We start from the raw sequence: 19,698 nt of genomic DNA, 5'->3' as shown, positions 1-19,698 counted from the left end.
ACTTAAAAACAAAAATACGTACGTCCCCCTGCAGTTGAGTGAAAGCCTACATTATGAGTTTTCTGATTGCTGAAACCACTGCTGTCTTTATTTAAAAGAAAAATAGAGTATAGAAATGCTCTGTGACACTTACTAGGGAAATAGTTTCCAGCGCATGATTCCAAAAGTGTAATCTATTTACAGTAGCAATTTAGAAATTCAGAAATTTGGAAATAAAGTTTTGATAGTAGATTTCAGAGCACTTTTGCATAGATTGCAAGATATTTTTTTTTTTTACACAGAATTTTTCTTAAATGAACTCTAAGGCACTCTTTGACCAAGCACTATCTGAGACATGTTCTGTGTGTTTGACCTCTCCGTGGTTTCACACTTCTTGTTTGGCATTTTGATACAATTAAGCTTTCCAAACTAAAAAGGCCTGTACCAATTTTTTTCTTTTGGTGTTTATCTATAGCTAATTAAATAGTAATAGACCAAATCAGTGAATCATTATTAGTGTGAACAAGAGCAAAAACCGTAATATTGGCATGGGGATGTTTTTTTGTGGCTTTTTTTTTTTTTAAACCGTTTTTTCTTCAGAAGAAAATGCTCATTGTAACAATAGTAATTATGATAACACTTTTTGGTGCAGTTGTTTGAAGTTTACACTGATAACCTTTTCAGTTCATTTAATTTCCATTTAATTATAAAACTATGAACAGAAATTTTAAACGACTTAGTGCAGCATTCTGAAGCAGCATGTTAAGCAGCATTAGGAATTGTTTGTCACTTGTGGTAATGAAATGAGGCATATTTAGGCATTTGACTTGAAACAAATGTTTATAGAAGCTTTCTGTTCCTCTTTGAATGAGAAATACCTGAATTCTGAAATTTTAAAAAACCTGTGGGCTTTATTTAGTTTTCCTAACTAATCTACTAATTTTGCAATTTAACCTCATCTCCTGGGTACTTCACACAATTTAAACCTCTTGAGGAAAGAAGTCAAATAATTTGATAGATTCCAGCGTCTTTAAAACGTGTTCTGTAACTCAGTGGTCTTACTTGCATTTCTTTGTAGAAGGCCATTTAAATTGAGTATGTTGGGGGTTTTTTCTAATAGTAAATCATAGGATATGGTTTTGTTAATTACTCTTGCCATTCCTGATCTGATTTGTCAGGTCAGTATTCTGATAAATGTATCATAACTTTGTATTTTGTCTTTCATTGTGTTGTCAGTGATAAATTACAGAATCTTTTCGAACTGCTACTGTGAAATGATAAATGCTGCTCGTAGAGTGCTTCCCAGAAACTTAATGCTCTTCTGCTTTTTAGTTTTGAAGGTTTCTTACATGTCACTAGAAGATTTTGATATGTTAAAACACAGTTCTTTTTGTTTTTTTAAAAAAAGCATATCTGAAACTCCTTCACAGGGTATTCAATTTGGTCAAAGCTATGGGAGGAGAGGAAGGATGAAGAGCAGAAAGGATACGTTTGTGGATTACTTGGATTTAATATTTTTTTTCCTTTTGGCATTTGGGGTCAAACCTGATAGAGTACTTAAGAAGTCCTGGTTTTGTTGGAAGAAAGTGATTTTGTAGATATAGTATCTGTTATATTTGGGGATCTTGCTTTTGGTCAACACTCTGCATTGTTTCATACTCTGAAAAACTGTAAGCCCTGTTACGGCTTAAATTTATGTAATTTAGGGAGGTGAGCAAATTTGCAGGTATTTGTTTGAAGAGAACACAAAAAACCCACTCTCCTATCCTATGAGAGTTTTTGTTTATGGAGAAGAAAAGTAGATTTACCTCCTCATTTTTAGACTTCCTTATTTTATTTGCTCAGCAAATATTTTTTTTTCTGCTACCATTATTTTGCAATTAACTGTTTCTGCCTGTGTCAGATGTCATTTCTATTACTTCCTATCTTTTCCTGGAAAATTTCTTACATGCTGTTGCTGAGCTGTTTAGTTATAAAGAGCAGGAAATATGCTACTGATACTCCTGCCACCCTCTTCTGGGGAGGGGAAGAGAATTTACAAGAAATACTTTGTTAGTCCAAGTTGAAGCTAGCTATCTCAACTTCACTGTAGAACATTGATTTACTGTGACATCTCACAATACTTTATCAATTTTAAACTTTGCAGTATCTTCTGTGAACTCTGAAAGGTACCACTAATTGCAGAGTAGAAGAAAAGTTATCAGTAAGGCTTATTCTTTGTTACTAGAAATTCTGAAAGATAATTTCCTGTATAATTTCAGTACAAGACTGAGGGATATGGAAGTATGAAAACTTATATAAAGAAAATTCTTTTCTTTTTATTGGCTTTGGGATTGTCGGTGAATTCTTTCTTGACCTATGTTTATTTAACTCAAGATATAGCAGTGGCACCCTTTAGTTGAATAACAGTTGTCAAATACCGATTATAGTATTTTTTTTCTATTAGACGAGCAAGTGCCGCACTCAACTGCTTAAAACATTTTCACGAGATGAAGAAAAGAGGACCTAAACCTTACAGCCTCCATCTAGATCATATTATTCAGAAAGCAATCGCAACCCACCAAAAAAGGGATCAGTACCGTGTGCAGAAAGACATCTTTATTTTAAAGGTATTACCATTACTGGTTTTTCAAAACTGAATTTGATTTAGATCCCACTCCCCAAGCTTCACTGTCTCATTTAATTCAGAGCCATTTATGTGATTTCTTTGTAGAATTTTTTTCATTTATTTGTTTCTAGCTACTTGTGGATACTATATTGTATTTCTAGAAATTGAGAAGTGAAATTGCAATAATTTTTAATGCTTTTTAGTCCCAATTATGATCTCTTACTATTAGATTTTTCAATGCAGTACTATAACCATGCAATTTACTTTCAAATGCAAAATACTGTGGAGTATAGCCCTTTTAATGATTATTACACGAACAGTAAGTATATCATGTGACAAGACATGATGCAAGGAAACTTACTGTAGATTTTTATGTCTGTATTCCAGGATACAGAAGAAGCACTTGTAATGAATCTTCGAGACAGCCAAGTTCTTAATCATAAAGAGAACCTCGAGTGGAATTGGAGTCTGATAGGCACCATACTGAAGGTGAGCATAAAAAGGGCGTGATACTATTTTTATGAAATAATTGGGGGGAGGAAGTCTCCATTTCACATGTGAGCTTTGACTTTCCAATATCAATTCCATACTATATCCCATAATCTGTTTTATTTCAGAAAATTAGGATCTGATGGGTTTAATCAGTGCTGATATAGTCTCTTTGTATACAACCCTTAAACTAAATACAAAAATGCACTACAGTTAAATTCACAAGTTTCTTAATAAGCATATATTAAATTTTATATAACTTTATTTGTCTAGAAATAGACTTTATAGAATGAGATATAGTGACTTTAAAGTTGCTAATACTTTAGGCTTCAGTCCAAACTACATAAGGATACTGCCTTGTTCAGTTTCATAGCAGAATTTTTTTTAAAAAATATATAACGTACGCTAAAGGTTAAGGCTGGAGGTGGGTTATAGATCAAGCTTTAGATGCTTAGACTGAGCCACGTATGAAAACTTCAGTAGTATGCAGTTTTATTGTATGCTTTGAACTAATACAAATAGTCCCATAGCATCAAGTTCATTACAAAATAAATTTGTTTTCACAAAATATAGGAAATATCTCTGACAGGGAGGGCGTTATCTTAAATATATTTAATGTACAGCTTTTAAGGGACTGCCTGTTTTTTAAGCAGAGGACTTACTTTCTTTGAGTAAGAAAACTTTCTGACTGAATACTCAGTATAGTCTTAGAGCCAAAATAGCTCCTGTCATTCTGTGCATCAAAGCCATCCTTCCATTGTTACCCCCAAGTAACATTTTCTAACATTTTCTTACTGTCGTCTTTACTATGTTGTTATAAAGATGGCAAAAGTACAAAACTGGATTAATGATGACAGACATAACCAAGATTATATATTTTTAAAAAAACCAAAACCTACCCACCCTCCAAAAAAATCCCCCTAAATATTTTTGTGCATTTTTTGAGGGACCGATAAACTTGAGAGAGCAAGAATCTGTCTGGTATAAAGACCTGAATAGGTATATGACAGTAGCTTTGCTCCACCCGAATTCCACTGTTTACAGACTTTTAAATGTAACATTACTAGATATCTATGATTATTAATCATAGATATTTTTACCTTTGATTCAGTATTAAAGATATTATCAAGAAACTGTTCTTCAGAATCTCACTTTTTAATTAGTCTGTGACATTAGAAGTTTTATGTAGTTGACAACTAAGGGATTTGGGGGATTTTTTTTTTGGTTTTTGTTTTTTACCCCTGAAATTTAGGTCAAGCTGTCATTTTCCCTGCTATCTCGGACTTCCGCTGCAGTATATCTTCTAGTGTCCTGTCGAACAATTCTAAATGTCTCAAAATCAGAGACTTCTGTCTTTCAGAATGAGAAGTTACTGTGTTTTCCAGTTAAATTTTAACCACTTCCGTTCCTGTTAACGTTATCTTAGCTTACACAGGTGTTGTGCAGTTTATCAGAGTGGTCCATCTTTAGTCCCTGAATCAGCAGGATCCAGATTCCAGTGTTTGGACTTTACCATCTCATGTGGCTACTCACCTCCCTTCCATCTCAGTCGAAACCTCTTGGCTATGGAGCATCAGCTTTCCCACCACCTCACTATTTGCATCTCATGTGGTCCCTTACAACCTTTTTTCACTTGCTCAGCTTGCTGTCTAAGCTGCTAAAAGAGCAGCAAAAGTGGCAGTGGTCAGGATGGGAGGAATTGAGACTGTGTTAACAGTAGAGCTTCATACTTAATCTGGCACTGTGGGTTCAATGTTACTAGTGTAGTCGGTTTTACTAATCATTGATTAGTGCACTATATGTCTTAATACTATATATCTAATTGGAAATGTAGAACTATTGCTTAGGTAGGAAAGAAAAATGTTTGACACGCTTTTTTTCCATCCCAAGAAGATACTAGTAGCAACAAAAATAAATCTAAAACTATAGAGACAACAGATGGCTGTAAAAATAGAGGAAAATATAATATTTTGTTGTTGCTATTAATGGCAAGGGAAGCATGTGTGATTTGAAAAGACAATCAGTACAGCTCCTTTCATGTCTGTTGGCATTAAGGCATTTTTATTACTGTTTGTGCATGTGTGGTAATAGCATTACTAATTAGTTCTTGGATGTCACTTTTAACATGCATTTCGGAAATTAAACAAGAAAGGATAGGTCCAGAAGAGAGTATTATGGCTTTGTGTGATCCTTTTTAAAACATCTTACGAAGTATCAACAGAGGAGTTTAAATACCATTTTAATAAGCAGTATTTAAGTGAGCTATAACAGAAAAATTATTATTTTTAAAGCAAATCTGATTAATAATGAAAACAACAACAAAACCCTGTTATGTGTATCAAAATTTGTTTGCTATTTGCAGAGAAGAAACTGAGCAAAAATGTTTATTTTTCATTAGATTGTCATAGTTTTCTATTTTCATTAGAATTATGGACTTGTACGCATAGCATGCACCTGTCCTTCTTGAGAAAATAATAGAACAGTTCTTGGGGCAAGCACGTGGGCTTTTCAATAAAATAAGGGGTTATTTTATAGGTAACATTAGATGCAAGAAAACTTACACTTCTAATTATTAGGTGAATAGAACCATGATAGAAATGAATAAATTCTAGTGACTAATCAAGGACTAATGTACAAGTTTCATATAATGCTATATTTGCTGTTTTTTCTAGTGGCCAAATGTAAATTTAAGGAACTATAAAGATGAACAATTGCACAGGTATGTAAAAATTACATAGCCTTCCTTCAAAGAAAGAAATTTGGAAAAACTGGTTTTAATGTTGCAATAAACTATTCCTTGATGTGTCACATTTCTAAAACTTAATCTGTAGATAAGTAGCAAAAATGAAAATTTAGATAATTAGGTTGCAATATTTGCTTTAAATAAACAGGTCTTTAAGCTTTAGTGGTTTCTTTTCTGTGCACAGATACTTTATATATTTGCTCGCTAAACAAGAATCATGTCAGCTTTGCAAATGCCCTATTTCATTTTGAACCTGAAAGTAATACCTCTGATATTTCATACATTAGTGTTTGATGTCAGCACTGGACAAATTTTGACAGAATAGGTCTACAGTTGTACAGTTATATAGTTATAGCTTTCATCAAAAACCAAGAGGAAGTTATTTCTAGTTGCTATTAATGGCAAAGGAAGCATGTGTGATTTGAAAAAACAATCAGTACAGCTCCTTTCATGTCTGTTGGCATTAAGGCATTTTTATTACTGTTTGTGCATGTGTGGTAAGAGCATTACTAATTAGTTCTTGGATGCCACTTTTAACATGCATTTCAGAAATTAAACAAACTACTTTGAAGAGTACTTCTGTATCTGTAGGCATGGAAAGCTACTTCTACATGAATTTGATGAAAAACCTAAAGCTAAAACATATCCTGAAAGGCTCATGCTGCATCATTTAAAATTTTTAGTAAAAAGTAATCAGGCAACTTTTATATAGTGTTCCCAGTAGTCCTATTGTAATCATAGTCGTAATTTAATTTTGCGTTTGTTGGTTTTTTCTGATTTATTTTTTTTCCTTCCCTAAACCTTAATTGCTAATCTATACTTTGTGGCAAAGGATTATTTACTAAATCTGGTGGTTTATAATGTTGCTTCTCTAAAGGAAAATTTGTAGTCCTGGCTGTAACACTCACATCCACTCCTATACCTACCTACCTGGGACAGTGTTCCTGTTTCCTGGTTTTGTGCTGCATTCAAGCATTGTTCAGTGCCTAAATAATTTAATTCTAAATAAATTGAGAAAACCTAGGATTGAGTTACTATAAAACTTCTACAGTTCGTTGATCCTTTCTACAGGATTGTAAGTTAGATGCTTTAATGGCTTTAAAATGATGCTGTTCTTGCTTAATTATAACTAACCCCCAAATCTCTCTAGCTTCACTGCTGATCATAAAAAAAATTTCAGCCACTTTTGGTTTTGAAGTATAAAGTAAATTTATTTGTCCTTCCATAAGTTGATTTTTTTTTTTCTTTTACTGTTAGTGTTTTTGTGATGATCTTATGGTTGTTAAAGTGAAATTCAAGATATTTTTATATAGATCCCTTCATTTTATAGAGATACAGTTAATGCAGTGTGCATATACACATGCATGTGTATATACATATATATACACAGACCTAAGTATACATGTATATATACACACTCACATATAAATGTGTGTGCTAATATATATAATATATTTATTGCTAATAACCCAGAATAAAACACGCTTCATTTGACAAAATTTAAAGAAGCCCTCAGATTTCCTTTATAATTGGTCCTGTGTTTGGAGTTGGAATAGTGGCTTACTCTCACTTTTTTAACTGAAGGAAGTGCTTTAGTTAAGCTTTCTTAATGCTTGACATATCTACCTTCAGACAGAACGTTCTGTGTTCTTTTAAAGCACAAATGTGTTTATTTTTTGACTAAGAATTGATGAGGGGAAGCTCTTTGCTGAAGATATATTCCTGCAACGCAAAATTCAAGCTATATTGTTCACCATGGTTTCAAAAATTATGTGTGAGAGTCTGCATTTGCAATCACTGTGTTGTGCTTCAGAAATGCTTAAGTGAGTTGAATGAAAATACTGTTGCTGAAAAAATATGGCCTTTTTCTGGCATAACATAATTACTTTTTTTTTTCACAGTAGCCTTAACTATTATAGCTAAAGAAATGTCATGTCACATAAACATTAAGACAGACTCTTCTTTAGCTCTTTGTAAGTCTAGATAGTATAGTCTTTGAAACTCACCACAGGATAAATTACAGTAGAATAAATTATAAGAATGAGAATGAAGCTATGGCTTCTAAGAGTATAGAAATTTTGAGTTCCTTTGCTTATTTTAAGTCATGGCATAGAAAACCCTTTATAACAAACAGTACAGCTGCATCTCTAAAATCATGTCTGGATAGACTCATTACTGATACCTGCTACTCTCTTTCTTTTAATAATTTTGAAAATTTATTGCTAATAAGCTAATTTATCGATAAAATATCTTTTATACCAGCATCATTTTGTAATGTGAGACTATCCTTGTCTTACTGAAAAATAACAAATTCTTTTTTACTTTCCATAGGTTTGTAAGGAGATTGCTCTATTTTTACAAGCCTAGCAGTAAACTGTATGCCAGCCTGGATCTGAACTATGCCAAGGCTAAGCAGCTCACTGTGGTGGGTTGTCAGTTTACTGAATTTCTTCTTGAATCAGAAGAGGTAAGAAATTTTCAGCTACAAGACTGGAGATAGAATGAGTAGTGCTGCTGTATGCCACTTAGAGGAAAAAAACAAAACCTTAATTTTAGTAAAGACTTCTGTAGCCTTTGGGTGATAAACCTAACATGATTAGCATAATTAAGAAATATAATTTAAAATCTTGAATTGTCCAGATAAGACACTGGGGAGATGACTGTGTTTAAGTAGGAGTTTTATTATTAAACGCAACTTAGGGTTTGGTTGTGATTTTTTTGTTTCTGTTGTGATTTTTGGGGGTTTTTTTGTTTGTTTGGATTTTTTTTTTCCTATGTATATCCTTTGTTTCTCTGCCTTCTTTCTTCTTGCGCGCTAAAGACTTTTATGCCTCAGGCCAGAGGAAAATGTCATTGAACAATCCTTTTCTTGGAAAGAATAGAATTCGTCCTAAGGTGTCTCCAAGCTAAACTCCTTTTATTTGCCTTGAACCTTTCTCTTTAGTCTGAATTGTGTTTGCCAAACAGCATTTCTATTTTGTATCTGTCTTGTGTTTGTACATTTTAAGAAACTTTAAATGATAGATTTCAGTAAAGAAGAGACACCCAGTTCTGTTGTTCGTAAATTCTATTACTCTTTGTTTTGTTAGGATGGACAAGGTTACCTGGAGGAATTGGTTAAAGATATTGTACATTGGCTCAACTCTTCATCGGGAATGAAACCTGAATGTAGTCTTCAAAATAATGGGTTACTAAATACCCTTAGCCAGCACTACTTTCTGTTTTTTGGTACACTCTCTTGTTACCCTCATGGAGTGAAAATGCTTGAAAAATGTAATGTGTTTCAGTGGTAAGTGTGTTTATTCTGTTTGAATCATGCTTACAGGTATAATTGTTTTGAATGTGTAAACTGTGCATGAGGACCACTGTCTGTAAAGCTGAAAACTTTTAAATTATTTTGATTTTATTTTCAAGTAAAGATCCTCAGTTGTGGGGGGTTTGGGTGGTGTTTTTAAGAGGTCTTTTAGTCTGTCTTGCTGAACAGATATGGGTGATTGTGTTACAAAATAGCTTACATTTTCCTGTCCACACCTATCTGACAGAAATCAGTATCGTGAAGGATGATACTGTACTGAAATGTTTAAAAAAAAAAAAAAAACAAAACAAAAAAAAAAAAAAAAAAAAACAAAAAAAAACCACACACACCCAACAAACTGGTAGGTATCATACTGTGTGTGAAATGTGATGATGCATGTTGTACCTAAACTTTAGTCCAATATATCTGAGTGAAGCTGTTGAGTTCAAAACTTTGTTTGGGTACAAATAAGCTTACCTTCCTTTGGGAGTAATTTGGCCAATGGCCAATTTATTTCAAATATAGTACATCTTAAGAGAAAATTCACATGTTTTGATGTACTCTGTTTTTTTAATTAAGCTGCTTTCATTGTTTATTAGAATGTAAGTTTTTTACTGGCTACAGAAAACTTCATTTACAATAAAATCTAGACAGTTAATAGGACTAACCTTATGGCAAGCTGTATACACAGAATGTTTTACAATGTGGAATTGTTCACAGAGCTTCATGAACATTTATTTTTGTACTCATAATCACCAATCCAAGTATACTGACAAAACTGTTAGATAGCAATTATAAAAAAATGTTGGTTTAGGGTTGTTTTTTCCCCTTGCAGTTGCATTATTTGATCTCCAACAGATGTAACGCTTTAAAATCACTTCATTTCATATGAGACCTTACTTTGTTTTCTTCTGCATTTATAGAACTGAAAATCTAATTCAGAGTACTTAAGTTTAAATTATTGATTGAATAAATAAGGTGGTTTGAGTGGGTTCAAATACTAATTTTTATTTCCCCCACCAGTCTTCTTAATCTTTGTTCTTTGAAGAACCAGGATCACTTGTTAAAATTGACTGTTTCTAGTTTGGATTACAGCAGAGATGGGTTAGCAAGAGTCATTCTTTCTAAAATCCTGACAGCAGCTACTGATGTAAGTTCGATTCAATTTATGTTCCATTGTTATTTGCCACTAGACGTTTATTTTGTTATTCAAGGTGCATGACTTAATTTTTAAGATAATATATATACAGAAAGGTTTTTAATTTTGTATTTAGAGAAATGAAACTCCTACTCGTATATCTTTTGAATTTGCTGTGGACTTCGCACCTTGTATTGTATTTGCGGTCAAGAAATTATGTCATTCAAACAGATGTTTCTCTCATGTATGAAGGGGGTTAAAGTCTTTAAATGCATAAACCAAATATAACATTATTGTCTAGGTCAGTGGGCATCCTAAATCAGTGGTGAAGGCATTGTTTTCACAAACAGAAATGTGTATTTCTAGAAGTAATAAGCAGATTAACCTTCCAGTGATAGATATGTTTTGATAACGATTGAGATTACTGTGGTGGAACTGAGTAGAAGCTGTAGCTCCTGGAACAAGGGGGTTCTGAGCAAGGAAATAGAAATTCATATGTTGTGAGGACACATGCCTGTGTCTCTTTTAGACTTCTAAGCTCCTGTTTAGATGACTGTCAGTTAAAAGCAGTTTAAACAGTGGAACTTCATTTAGCTGTTTCTATTGAGATTTTGTGTCAATGGATACTGGCTCCCTCACCACCTCCCGGCTACTTTTCCTTCATAAAAAAAGGCTGTACAAGGGAGAAGAGCACTCCATCATTTTAGTTTCTTCCAAATGCAGCTAGTTAACAATTAGAAAAAAAAGTCTAGGCATGCCGTCACGGTCTCCTCAATGAGGTATACAGTTCTACAGATAATTTTAGGCATTTTATTATGAATTAGCGTTTGTGATTTAGATTTTGGGAAAGATTTATTGATACTGATATCTAAGATATGAGGACTTAAATTCTGTTTTGAGAGAGATTCTTCCAAACATTTTCAAGCATCCAGTACTTAGACCAGAAGGAACGGGTTGATCTTCTTCCAAATGTTCTATAAAGACCTACCTTTTAAATGGGGGGGGAAGAAACAGAACAGAATATATTCCGCTCCGATACAGGTATCACTAGCTGTAAGCAGACTGGCTTGAGGTGGGGTGCAGATACTGTCTGAACATACTGTCCCAAACATATACAAAGCCAGAAAGCAGTTGAGAGCTACTGCTGCCATTAGTGATGATGACTAAAATACAATTTCCACCTATTTGTAGTTCAGCTAAATGAACAATGGGTAGTAAACACTTCTTGTACTTCGGATGCAAGTAGAATAGACGTCACTCTCCGTCACCTTAGAAATTAAGAAAGCTTGTAGAGCCCTGTTCTGGTTTTGGCTGGGTTAGAGTTAAATTTCTTCATAGTAGCTTGTATGGGGCTGTGTTTTGGATTTGTGGTGGAAACAGCGTTGATAATACAGAGATGTTTTAGTTATTGCCAAGCAGTGCTTACACAGAGTCAAGGCCTTTTCTGCTTCTCACACTGCCCCACCAGCAAGTAGGCTGGGGGTGCACAAAAAGTTGGCGGGGGATACAGCCATGACAGCTGACCCCAACCTACCAAAGGGAGATGTTGAGGGACCTGCTCCAACACCTGGACATACACAAGTCTATGGGGCCAGATGGGATCTGCCCAAGGGTACTGAGGGAGCTGGCAGAAGTGCTCACCAAGCCACTTTCCATCATTTATCAGCAGTCCTGGCAAACCGGGGAGGTCCCAATTGACTGGAGGCTAGCAAATGTGACTCCCATCCACAAGAAGGACCGGAAGGAGGGTCCGGGGAACTACAGTCCTGTCAGTCTGACCTCGGTGCCTGGGAAGGTCATGGAAGACATCATCCTGAGTGCCATTATGCGGCACGTGCAGGACAATCAGGTGATCAGGCCCAGTCAGCATGGGTTTATGAAAGGCAGGTCCTGCTTGACTAACCTGATCTCCTTCTATGACAAGGTGACCTGCTTGGTGGATGAGGGAAAGGCCATGGATGTTGTTTACCTGGACGTTAGTAAAGCCTTTGATACAGTTTCCCACAGCATTCTCCTGGAGAAACTGGCTGCCCATGGCTTGGACTGGAATACTCTATGCTGGGTTAAAAACTGTCTGAAGGGCCAGGCCCAGAGAGTTTTGGTGAATGGAGTTAAATCCAGTTGGCAGCCAGTCATGAGTGGTGTCCCCCAGAGCTTGGTATTGGGGCCAGTTCTCTTTAATATCTTTATCAATGATCTGGATGAAGGGATTGAGTGCATCCTCAGGAAGTTTGCAGACAACACCAAGTTAGGTGGGAGTGTCAACCTGCTTGAGGGTAGAAAGGCGTTGCAGAGTGTGTAAGCTGATGCAGGCAGGATGCAGGAACAACCACAAAACCATGTGTGAAAGGCAAAGAACAAGTTTAATCTTGGTACCTCATGGACCGGGGAATCTCCAAAGCAACACCTGGGTAGAAGCACACAAGCAGGGGACGCAGGCACCGCGGAGAGTCCTTGTTAGGAAGAGTCCTTGGCAGCGAGAGAGTCTTTGTTAGCAAGAGCGCACATGGACTCCCTGTTCTCGCTGGTATTTAAAGGGTTCAAACAGGCATAGTTTTCCCACTGTGCTTTGATCTTCACCAACAGGCCAGGATTCTCAAGCGGCTAAATAAAGTGTCCCTGAGTCTATCACAGACTTATGTTATCTAAGTGCAAATGTTTTACTTGCAAGCACCCAAGACTGGACAACAATTAGCGTGATATATGTGTTTCCCAGCACCCAGGTGCAAGTCACTTGAGGGTATTTACAGTCCTCCTCACTGATCTTCCATTGCTTCCCCACACAGAGGGATCTGGACAGGCTGGATCCACGGGCTAAGGCCAATGGTATGAGGTTCAACAAGGCCAAGTGCCGGGTCCTGCACTTGGGTCACAACAACCCCATGCAGCGATACAGGATTGGGGCAGAGTGGCTGGAGAGCTGCCTGGCTGAAAAGGACCTGGGGGTGTTGGTTGACAGGCAGCTGAATATGAGCCAGCAGTGTGCCCAGGTGGCCAAGGCAGCCAACAGCATCCTGGCCTGTATCAGGAACAGTGTGGTGAGTAGGACTAGGGAAGCGATTGTCCCCCTGTACTCGGCACTGGTGAGGCCCCACCTTGAGTATTGTGTCCAGTTTTGGTCCCCTCACCACAAAAGACGACATTGAGGTGCTGGAATGGGTCCAGAGAAGGGCAACGAAGCTGATGAGGGGTCTGGAGAATAAGTCTTATGAGGAGCAGCTGAGGGAGCTGGGGTTGTTTAGCCTAGAGAAAAGGAGGCTGAGGGGAGACCTTATCGCTCTCTACAACTACCTGAAAGGAGGTTGTAGCAAGGTGGGGGTCTGTCTCTTTTCCCAAGTAACAAGCGATAGGACAAGAGAAAATGGCCTCAAGTTGTGCCAGGGGAGGTTTAGACTGGATATTAGGAAAAATTTTTACAATGAAAGGGTTGTCATGCCATCGGAACAGGCTGCCCAGGGAAGTGGTTGAGTCACCGTCCCTGGAGGTATTTAAAAGACGAGTAGATGTGGTGCTTAGAGATGTGGTTTAGTGATGTTTTTTGTCAGTGCTAGGTTGATGGTTGGATTCAATAATCTGAAAGGTCCCTTCCAACCTAGGCAATTCTATGATTTTACGATATTCCATACTCTGTGATGTCATGCTGAGCAAGAAAACTTGGGGGGGTGGTTGGGGTGGGGGGCAGCACTGCTCAGGGACTGTCTGGGCATAGGTCAGTTGGTGGCGAGCAATTATTTTCTTTTGCATTGCTTGTTTTTCTTGGGTTTTATTTTCCTCTCTCTTTGTTGTTGTTTGCTGGTTTTTTATTACTTTTTTTTCTTTTTAATTATTAAACTGTTTTTATCTCAACCCATGAGTTTTCTCACTTTTACCCTTCTGATTCTCCCCCCCCCATCCCACCAGGGGAGAAGTGAATGAGCGCTTTGTGGTGCTTAGTTGACGGCTGGGGTTAAACCATGACAAGCCCCCAGGTTTGCCTATTTCAGTTCTGGTCTGTTTGGGATTGTGAAAAGGATTAGAGATCGTGATCTGAATTTTAATAGGCCTCTCTGGCATTACCATGAGTATTTAATGCCAAACCTTGACAGATGTCAAGGTAGAACTTCTTGGCAAAAGCTAAGAGACATTATACAGGCTCAGAAACTTAAGAACTCAAATTTTGGAGCTCCAACCTAAATAATTAGTTTTAAAATTAGAGATCTCTTTTTCTAGAAACACTGATGCTTTCTCACATCCGTGGTGTTTTAAGGTCTCAGCCTATGTTAGTAGCCTATTGCTACTGAGTTCTAATGATTTCATTTCCCAGTCTCACATTGATGCATGGATCTTGCAATGTCGTCTAGGGAAACAGCAGAGATTAAGTAACTGTCTATTTTTGGAAGTCTCTTGAAATGTAAAAGAATAGAAATGATTAGGGTATGTTTTCTCAACTGCTTAGCACTGACTTATGAGAAAGGTTACAGTTTTACTTATATATGCACTGATATGGGTCAGTAGTCAGTTAGGCGTGCAGTCAGGTATAGCAGGTCTCTTACCACAGTGATCTCTAGGAAAGCTCACAGACGAGATGTGTTGTGACTTAAATTCTACTATTTAGAGTTCAGTGTTGCACTGGATGAGACTGTACCTTGATTTTTGTACCCTGCAGTACTATGAGAATACCTTCAATATTTTCTTTTAAAAAAAATAAATAAAAAGAAAAAATATTTATGATAACACATTTAAGAAATATCAAAAAAATTAAATCTTGTTTGTTCATCACAAATGTAAATGAATCTTTTACTATCAGGATACTAGGAAAGAAGGAAAATTTACTGTTTGAACCTCTTAAATAGAGCCTGACTTCCTTTGTGTTATGTATTGAACCCTGAGGGATGGATAAAACTGCTTCAGAACATTTTGTTTCCTGAATTAGTTGACCTGCTTGGAATTCATAAGGAAATATTTTGTATCTTTGGTCTAAAAGAAGAAAAGCACAAATAGAATGGACTGTCTCAGACAGCAGAATGGATCTATATTTGCATCAACTGCTAATTTTTTCATACTTGGATAAAATTTATTTACTTCCTTAAGAAATTCTTTTCCTGTTTTACATGTGCCTAGCTGCATACATTCTTATGGTGAAAACTGAACTGATGACATTTTGAGGAGAAAATGTCATTGACTACTACTTGACAAAAAGGCAAAATGCTAACCTTTTGAAGAACCCTTTGGCAATGCTTGGTGTACAGAATATTGCCAGTACCATCTCTTGGACAAAATGCTTGTGTTTAATGTTTCTGGTGTTTGTGCTCCCAATAGAAGATCAAAGCATAAAAAGCTAATCCAAAGGATAAAACATTTCTATTATTCTGATATTAACTGTATCCTTAGTGGTATAAGTGGTAGTTTTGAGCTACTGTAATTGGCAAAACTACAAGTCTCTTCCAGAAACTAAAATATTTGCTTGAGGTGGAAATAGTTGTCAATTTGGAGAGGATAAGATACCAGAAAGAATATTGAAATATTGAACTGACAGATATTTGTATGGGCAGTTTCGCTGACTGAGGAGTAATTTGGAAGTATGTCTGCTTAGATGTTAGGGGAAGGTATCTGCCATTTTCTGGGGTTTACGGTCTGGAATTCTGAAATAGCAGCATTGTCAACAGCAAACAAAGATTTACTCCTTTGTGTTTAGCAGGCATGATAGGAAAAAATTGAAACTTGGCGCAGTTTATACCACTCTCTGCTCTGTCCCATAGGGAGAATATATTTTTTAATATTACCAGAACTGACATTCTGTCACCTTGGACAAGTGAATCCTAAGATTAAAAATGAACATGCAGTTCAATTCAAATAAGGCACTTGTAAGCCGTTCCACCTTCCCTTTTCAAGGACTTCTTATGAGGACCCAGTAGGATGAGTGGAGCCTGTATAGTAAGCAAATGCCTATGGAATGGTTTGTATTAATTCAGAATCCAGAAGACAAATTGTGAATTTTTTTTTTTTTTTTTTTATTATTCCATATGCTGCCTCTGGCTTCTAAATTATGTTTAAAAGCAATAAAAATGCATGGAACTGGGCTCAATTTCTAAAAAGCTGTGTTTTGTAAGGGAGAAAGACCATCTCCAGCAAGGCTTCTTCCCTTCAGAAATTTTAATTCCCTAAGATGTTTTTTTAATGAGATATCTTATTTTTACTATCTGTTTATTTCAAGAGCTGAAGATGCTCTTTTTTGTGAGTTAAATGAGGTTATAGCCTCATACACCTTTTACAGCTACCCAGAGCTGTGAAGCGGGTTTGTTTAGCCATTTGCTAATGAGTGTCTCAGGACAAGGAAAAATAATTTCTGTAGTCAGCTTAGTGTTAGAAGGGGAGAGTAGCTTTTTTGGGGTGACTATATACAACAAAAACATTTACAGAGCAATATCTTTTGCAGATCAGTGAAGCAGAAGCACATCTTAACCTATTTCTAGATGTGCTTTTGTGCAAATTAATACTGCCTCAGGCGCCTTTCTGGTGGAAACAGCAGAGTAGTCACTGTGTCCTCAAGTGTTGCAGTTCATAACCTTTTATCTTCATGGGTGACTAAGAGTTAGATTTATCCTATATCTACTGGCATCTATGCTGAGCTGTATGTAATCGGCTAAGCATAGTGACCTCTGACTTGCGTCATCACTTCTATGGGTCACAAAGACCTTTCCTATTGAAAGTAAGAACTTCTGACATATGGTACTGGGCTTTATCTGTTTTTCTTGTAGTTGATGCTTGGGAGAAAGAAGGGAATGCCTGTTTCCTCACATATCTTCTACACTGGTTTTCCTTTTGGTTCCCGTTAAAAGTAAAAACATTCCAGGATTTTGCTTCATCTTTTCCTTCTCCAAACAGAAAACAAAAATTCTTTATAGACAGATTTTAACACTTGAACTACATTGTAGGAATGTGTCTGAGAGAAAATGGTCACGTGAGCCAGCCTCCCTACTATGAGAGATTAGATTAAGGGCAAAACAGGTGGTAGAAGATGGAATTAGTACATGGGAAAAACGGGAACTGAGAAGGTAGAAAACATGTTGTGCTAATGACTAAGCAATTTACTATGTGAATTCTTGTAACCAACCTGATCTGTGAATGAACTGCACGGACAGCGCGTGAACAGAGACTGTAAGCCAATCATATAGCTGCCGCTAGCGCGTGCTCTTATTGCCTGTCTCTATATACTCTGTGAAAACTGGAATAAAGGGAGAACGATCATACTCATATTGAGACTCCATCGTTACTCCGGGTCCGTCTCCCACTCCGACACTACATGACACTGAATTCTGTTTTCACGTTATTGTGTTATTCTGTAGGCTTAACATCTAGATCAAGTGCTCATTTTGGCATAATAGCTCTTGTTCTCATCTTTAATAAGTATGCTGCTAGTCGTCTATTCAACACAGAAAGCATACCACTAATGGGATGCGAGCCATTTCAAAATGGTTGTGCAGCCTAAGTCAGAGTTGCAAATCACTGTTGCTGCAGTCATTCTTGGTACTTGTGTTATGTCATTCCTGCCTTCCAAAAAATAAGACTCTGTATATTGAATAAATAGAAATGTGCATGATACTTGAAGTTGAAATAATGAGACAAGGTTTATGAAATAAACTGTGCACACTCACGTTTCCTACTCCCATTTTCTTTCAAGTCCCGCTTGCCAAGTATTTCTGGAGGAAAAGAAAAAATCCAGAAGATATCGTTAACCTAGGTAGTGCTGTCCAACCTGGACCAATTCATCTGTGTCTTAGAGTAAAGATATTCACATGCATCCCAACACAGATAATTTATATTTTAACATATAGAAAAATTACTTGGTTATAGCTATAATAGCCATAAAGGTATAAGGACTGAAGACCTGAAGAAAGATTTGGGCACCTGATTTTGTCTTTTATAACTATGCTTGTCTAAGTAAGTAAAGATAACACCTTTCCCAGTGAGTATACATTGTCAGGGTTGTTCTATACTTACTCTAGAACAAATTCTTGTAGATTAAGCCTGTTTGCTTCTATTTTGTGTGTAGTTTTTCTAATAAAAATTATGTTAATCAGTTTATGCTGTTTATTCAGCAAGTTTTGAACAGCAGTACAGGAACTGACAAGGTACTTCATTCTGCTGTCACTTAGAGAAATTCATGGTAGTAAACTAAGTGTTGGGAAACTGTCTTATTACAGAAAATAACATTTTTATATTTAGATGGTTTTCTGAGAAGCTTTGAAGATCAGATACTTTTGGGAAACAATTTAAAATTTATTAAAATAAATTCCCCAGAGGTTCTAAGATTTGCTTCTTAAAGTATTTTCCAAAACATTACATACATGAAAATACATGCAATTGCACTGGTTATTTACAAGGTATTTCTCCTGCGTATCCTGATGAATTTGTGCGGTGCCATCACAACGAATGATTGATAAGGGCTTTCCAAGGAGACTTGCAGTGACCAGATTACTTGTGATTTCAGACTCAAATTTCCCATTTGATAAGATAGAAATAGCTCTTAAGTAGACTGTAGTTTTAATGCATTAAGGTGTGCAATGCAGTTATTTGCTATAAAGTATGGTAATTGAAATGTATTTTTAAAAGTGATAAATCATTAACTACATTAGCTATTTTTCTTCCATTCAAAAAATATTTTCCTTACTTTTGCAGAGCTGCAGGTTGTATGCAACAAAACACTTACGAGTATTACTGAGAGCAAATGTAGAGTTCTTCAGCAACTGGGGAATTGAGTTACTGGTAACCCAGTTACATGACAAAAATAAAACTGTTTCTTCTGAGGCACTTGATATTCTAGATGAGGCATGTGAAGACAAGGTGAGCATCCTTCCCCTTTTCAACTTTTTGGTATGCTACTCTGTAAGCTGTTCCCCACCCCCTCCCCTAGTAGCAAAGTAAAAGTATGCAAGAAGCTAGTGATTATTTCCTTTCTCGATTGTCATTGATAGACTTCATAATAGTTTATAGACCCCTTTCTGAAAATACTGCAATATTAATGACAAGAAAATGTAGACTTCTGGATTATGCTTACTTTTAAATATGAATTCAGACTAATTCAGCTATTTTGGTCATTATACTTTTTGTAAAGGGGATATATGTTAATGATAGAAGGTACTTAAAGTGGATAATGTTAGGATGAGGTTAGTGCTGTTTGATACTTCCTTTTGTGGAAAAACTTGCTGCCTCATTGCTGGCAGACTGTTGTAATTGTTGTAGTTCTCAGAATTATATAGTTCTCAGATATTCTTTATGCGTTTTTAATTATTTTAGGCCAATCTTCATGCTCTTATCCAAATGAAACCAGCTCTTTCTCACCTTGGAGACAAAGGTTTGCTTCTACTCCTAAGGTAAATGTTGAATATAATGTTTGACTTCACACTGTGGAAACAATGTGTTTGTTTTTATTCAAATCATGTGATTTAAGTGGAATACTGACTGTC

General features: G+C 36.2%; 1 protein-coding gene across 3 annotated transcripts in view; it reads left to right on the top strand.

The window, feature by feature from the left end:
* Positions 1 to 19,698, top strand: part of LOC141735436 (rapamycin-insensitive companion of mTOR-like) — a 122,636-nt gene that overhangs the window by 68,829 nt on the left and 34,109 nt on the right. For all 3 annotated transcript variants that reach the window (XR_012584722.1, XM_074568192.1, XM_074568193.1), the window contains 8 exons: positions 2,426 to 2,588; positions 2,975 to 3,076; positions 5,749 to 5,795; positions 8,151 to 8,286; positions 8,909 to 9,108; positions 10,138 to 10,264; positions 18,911 to 19,075; positions 19,529 to 19,605. Coding sequence is in view for 2 of the 3 variants with exons in the window: in XM_074568192.1 (XP_074424293.1) it covers positions 2,426 to 2,588; positions 2,975 to 3,076; positions 5,749 to 5,795; positions 8,151 to 8,286; positions 8,909 to 9,108; positions 10,138 to 10,264; positions 18,911 to 19,075; positions 19,529 to 19,605 (1,017 nt within the window). In the remaining variant the exon portion in view is untranslated. The remainder of the gene's footprint in view (positions 1 to 2,425; positions 2,589 to 2,974; positions 3,077 to 5,748; positions 5,796 to 8,150; positions 8,287 to 8,908; positions 9,109 to 10,137; positions 10,265 to 18,910; positions 19,076 to 19,528; positions 19,606 to 19,698) is intronic.

Source organism: Larus michahellis, chromosome W (assembly GCF_964199755.1).
Source record: "Larus michahellis chromosome W, bLarMic1.1, whole genome shotgun sequence".
NCBI lineage: Eukaryota > Metazoa > Chordata > Aves > Charadriiformes > Laridae > Larus > Larus michahellis.
This window is presented reverse-complemented; position numbering and strand designations above follow the sequence as displayed.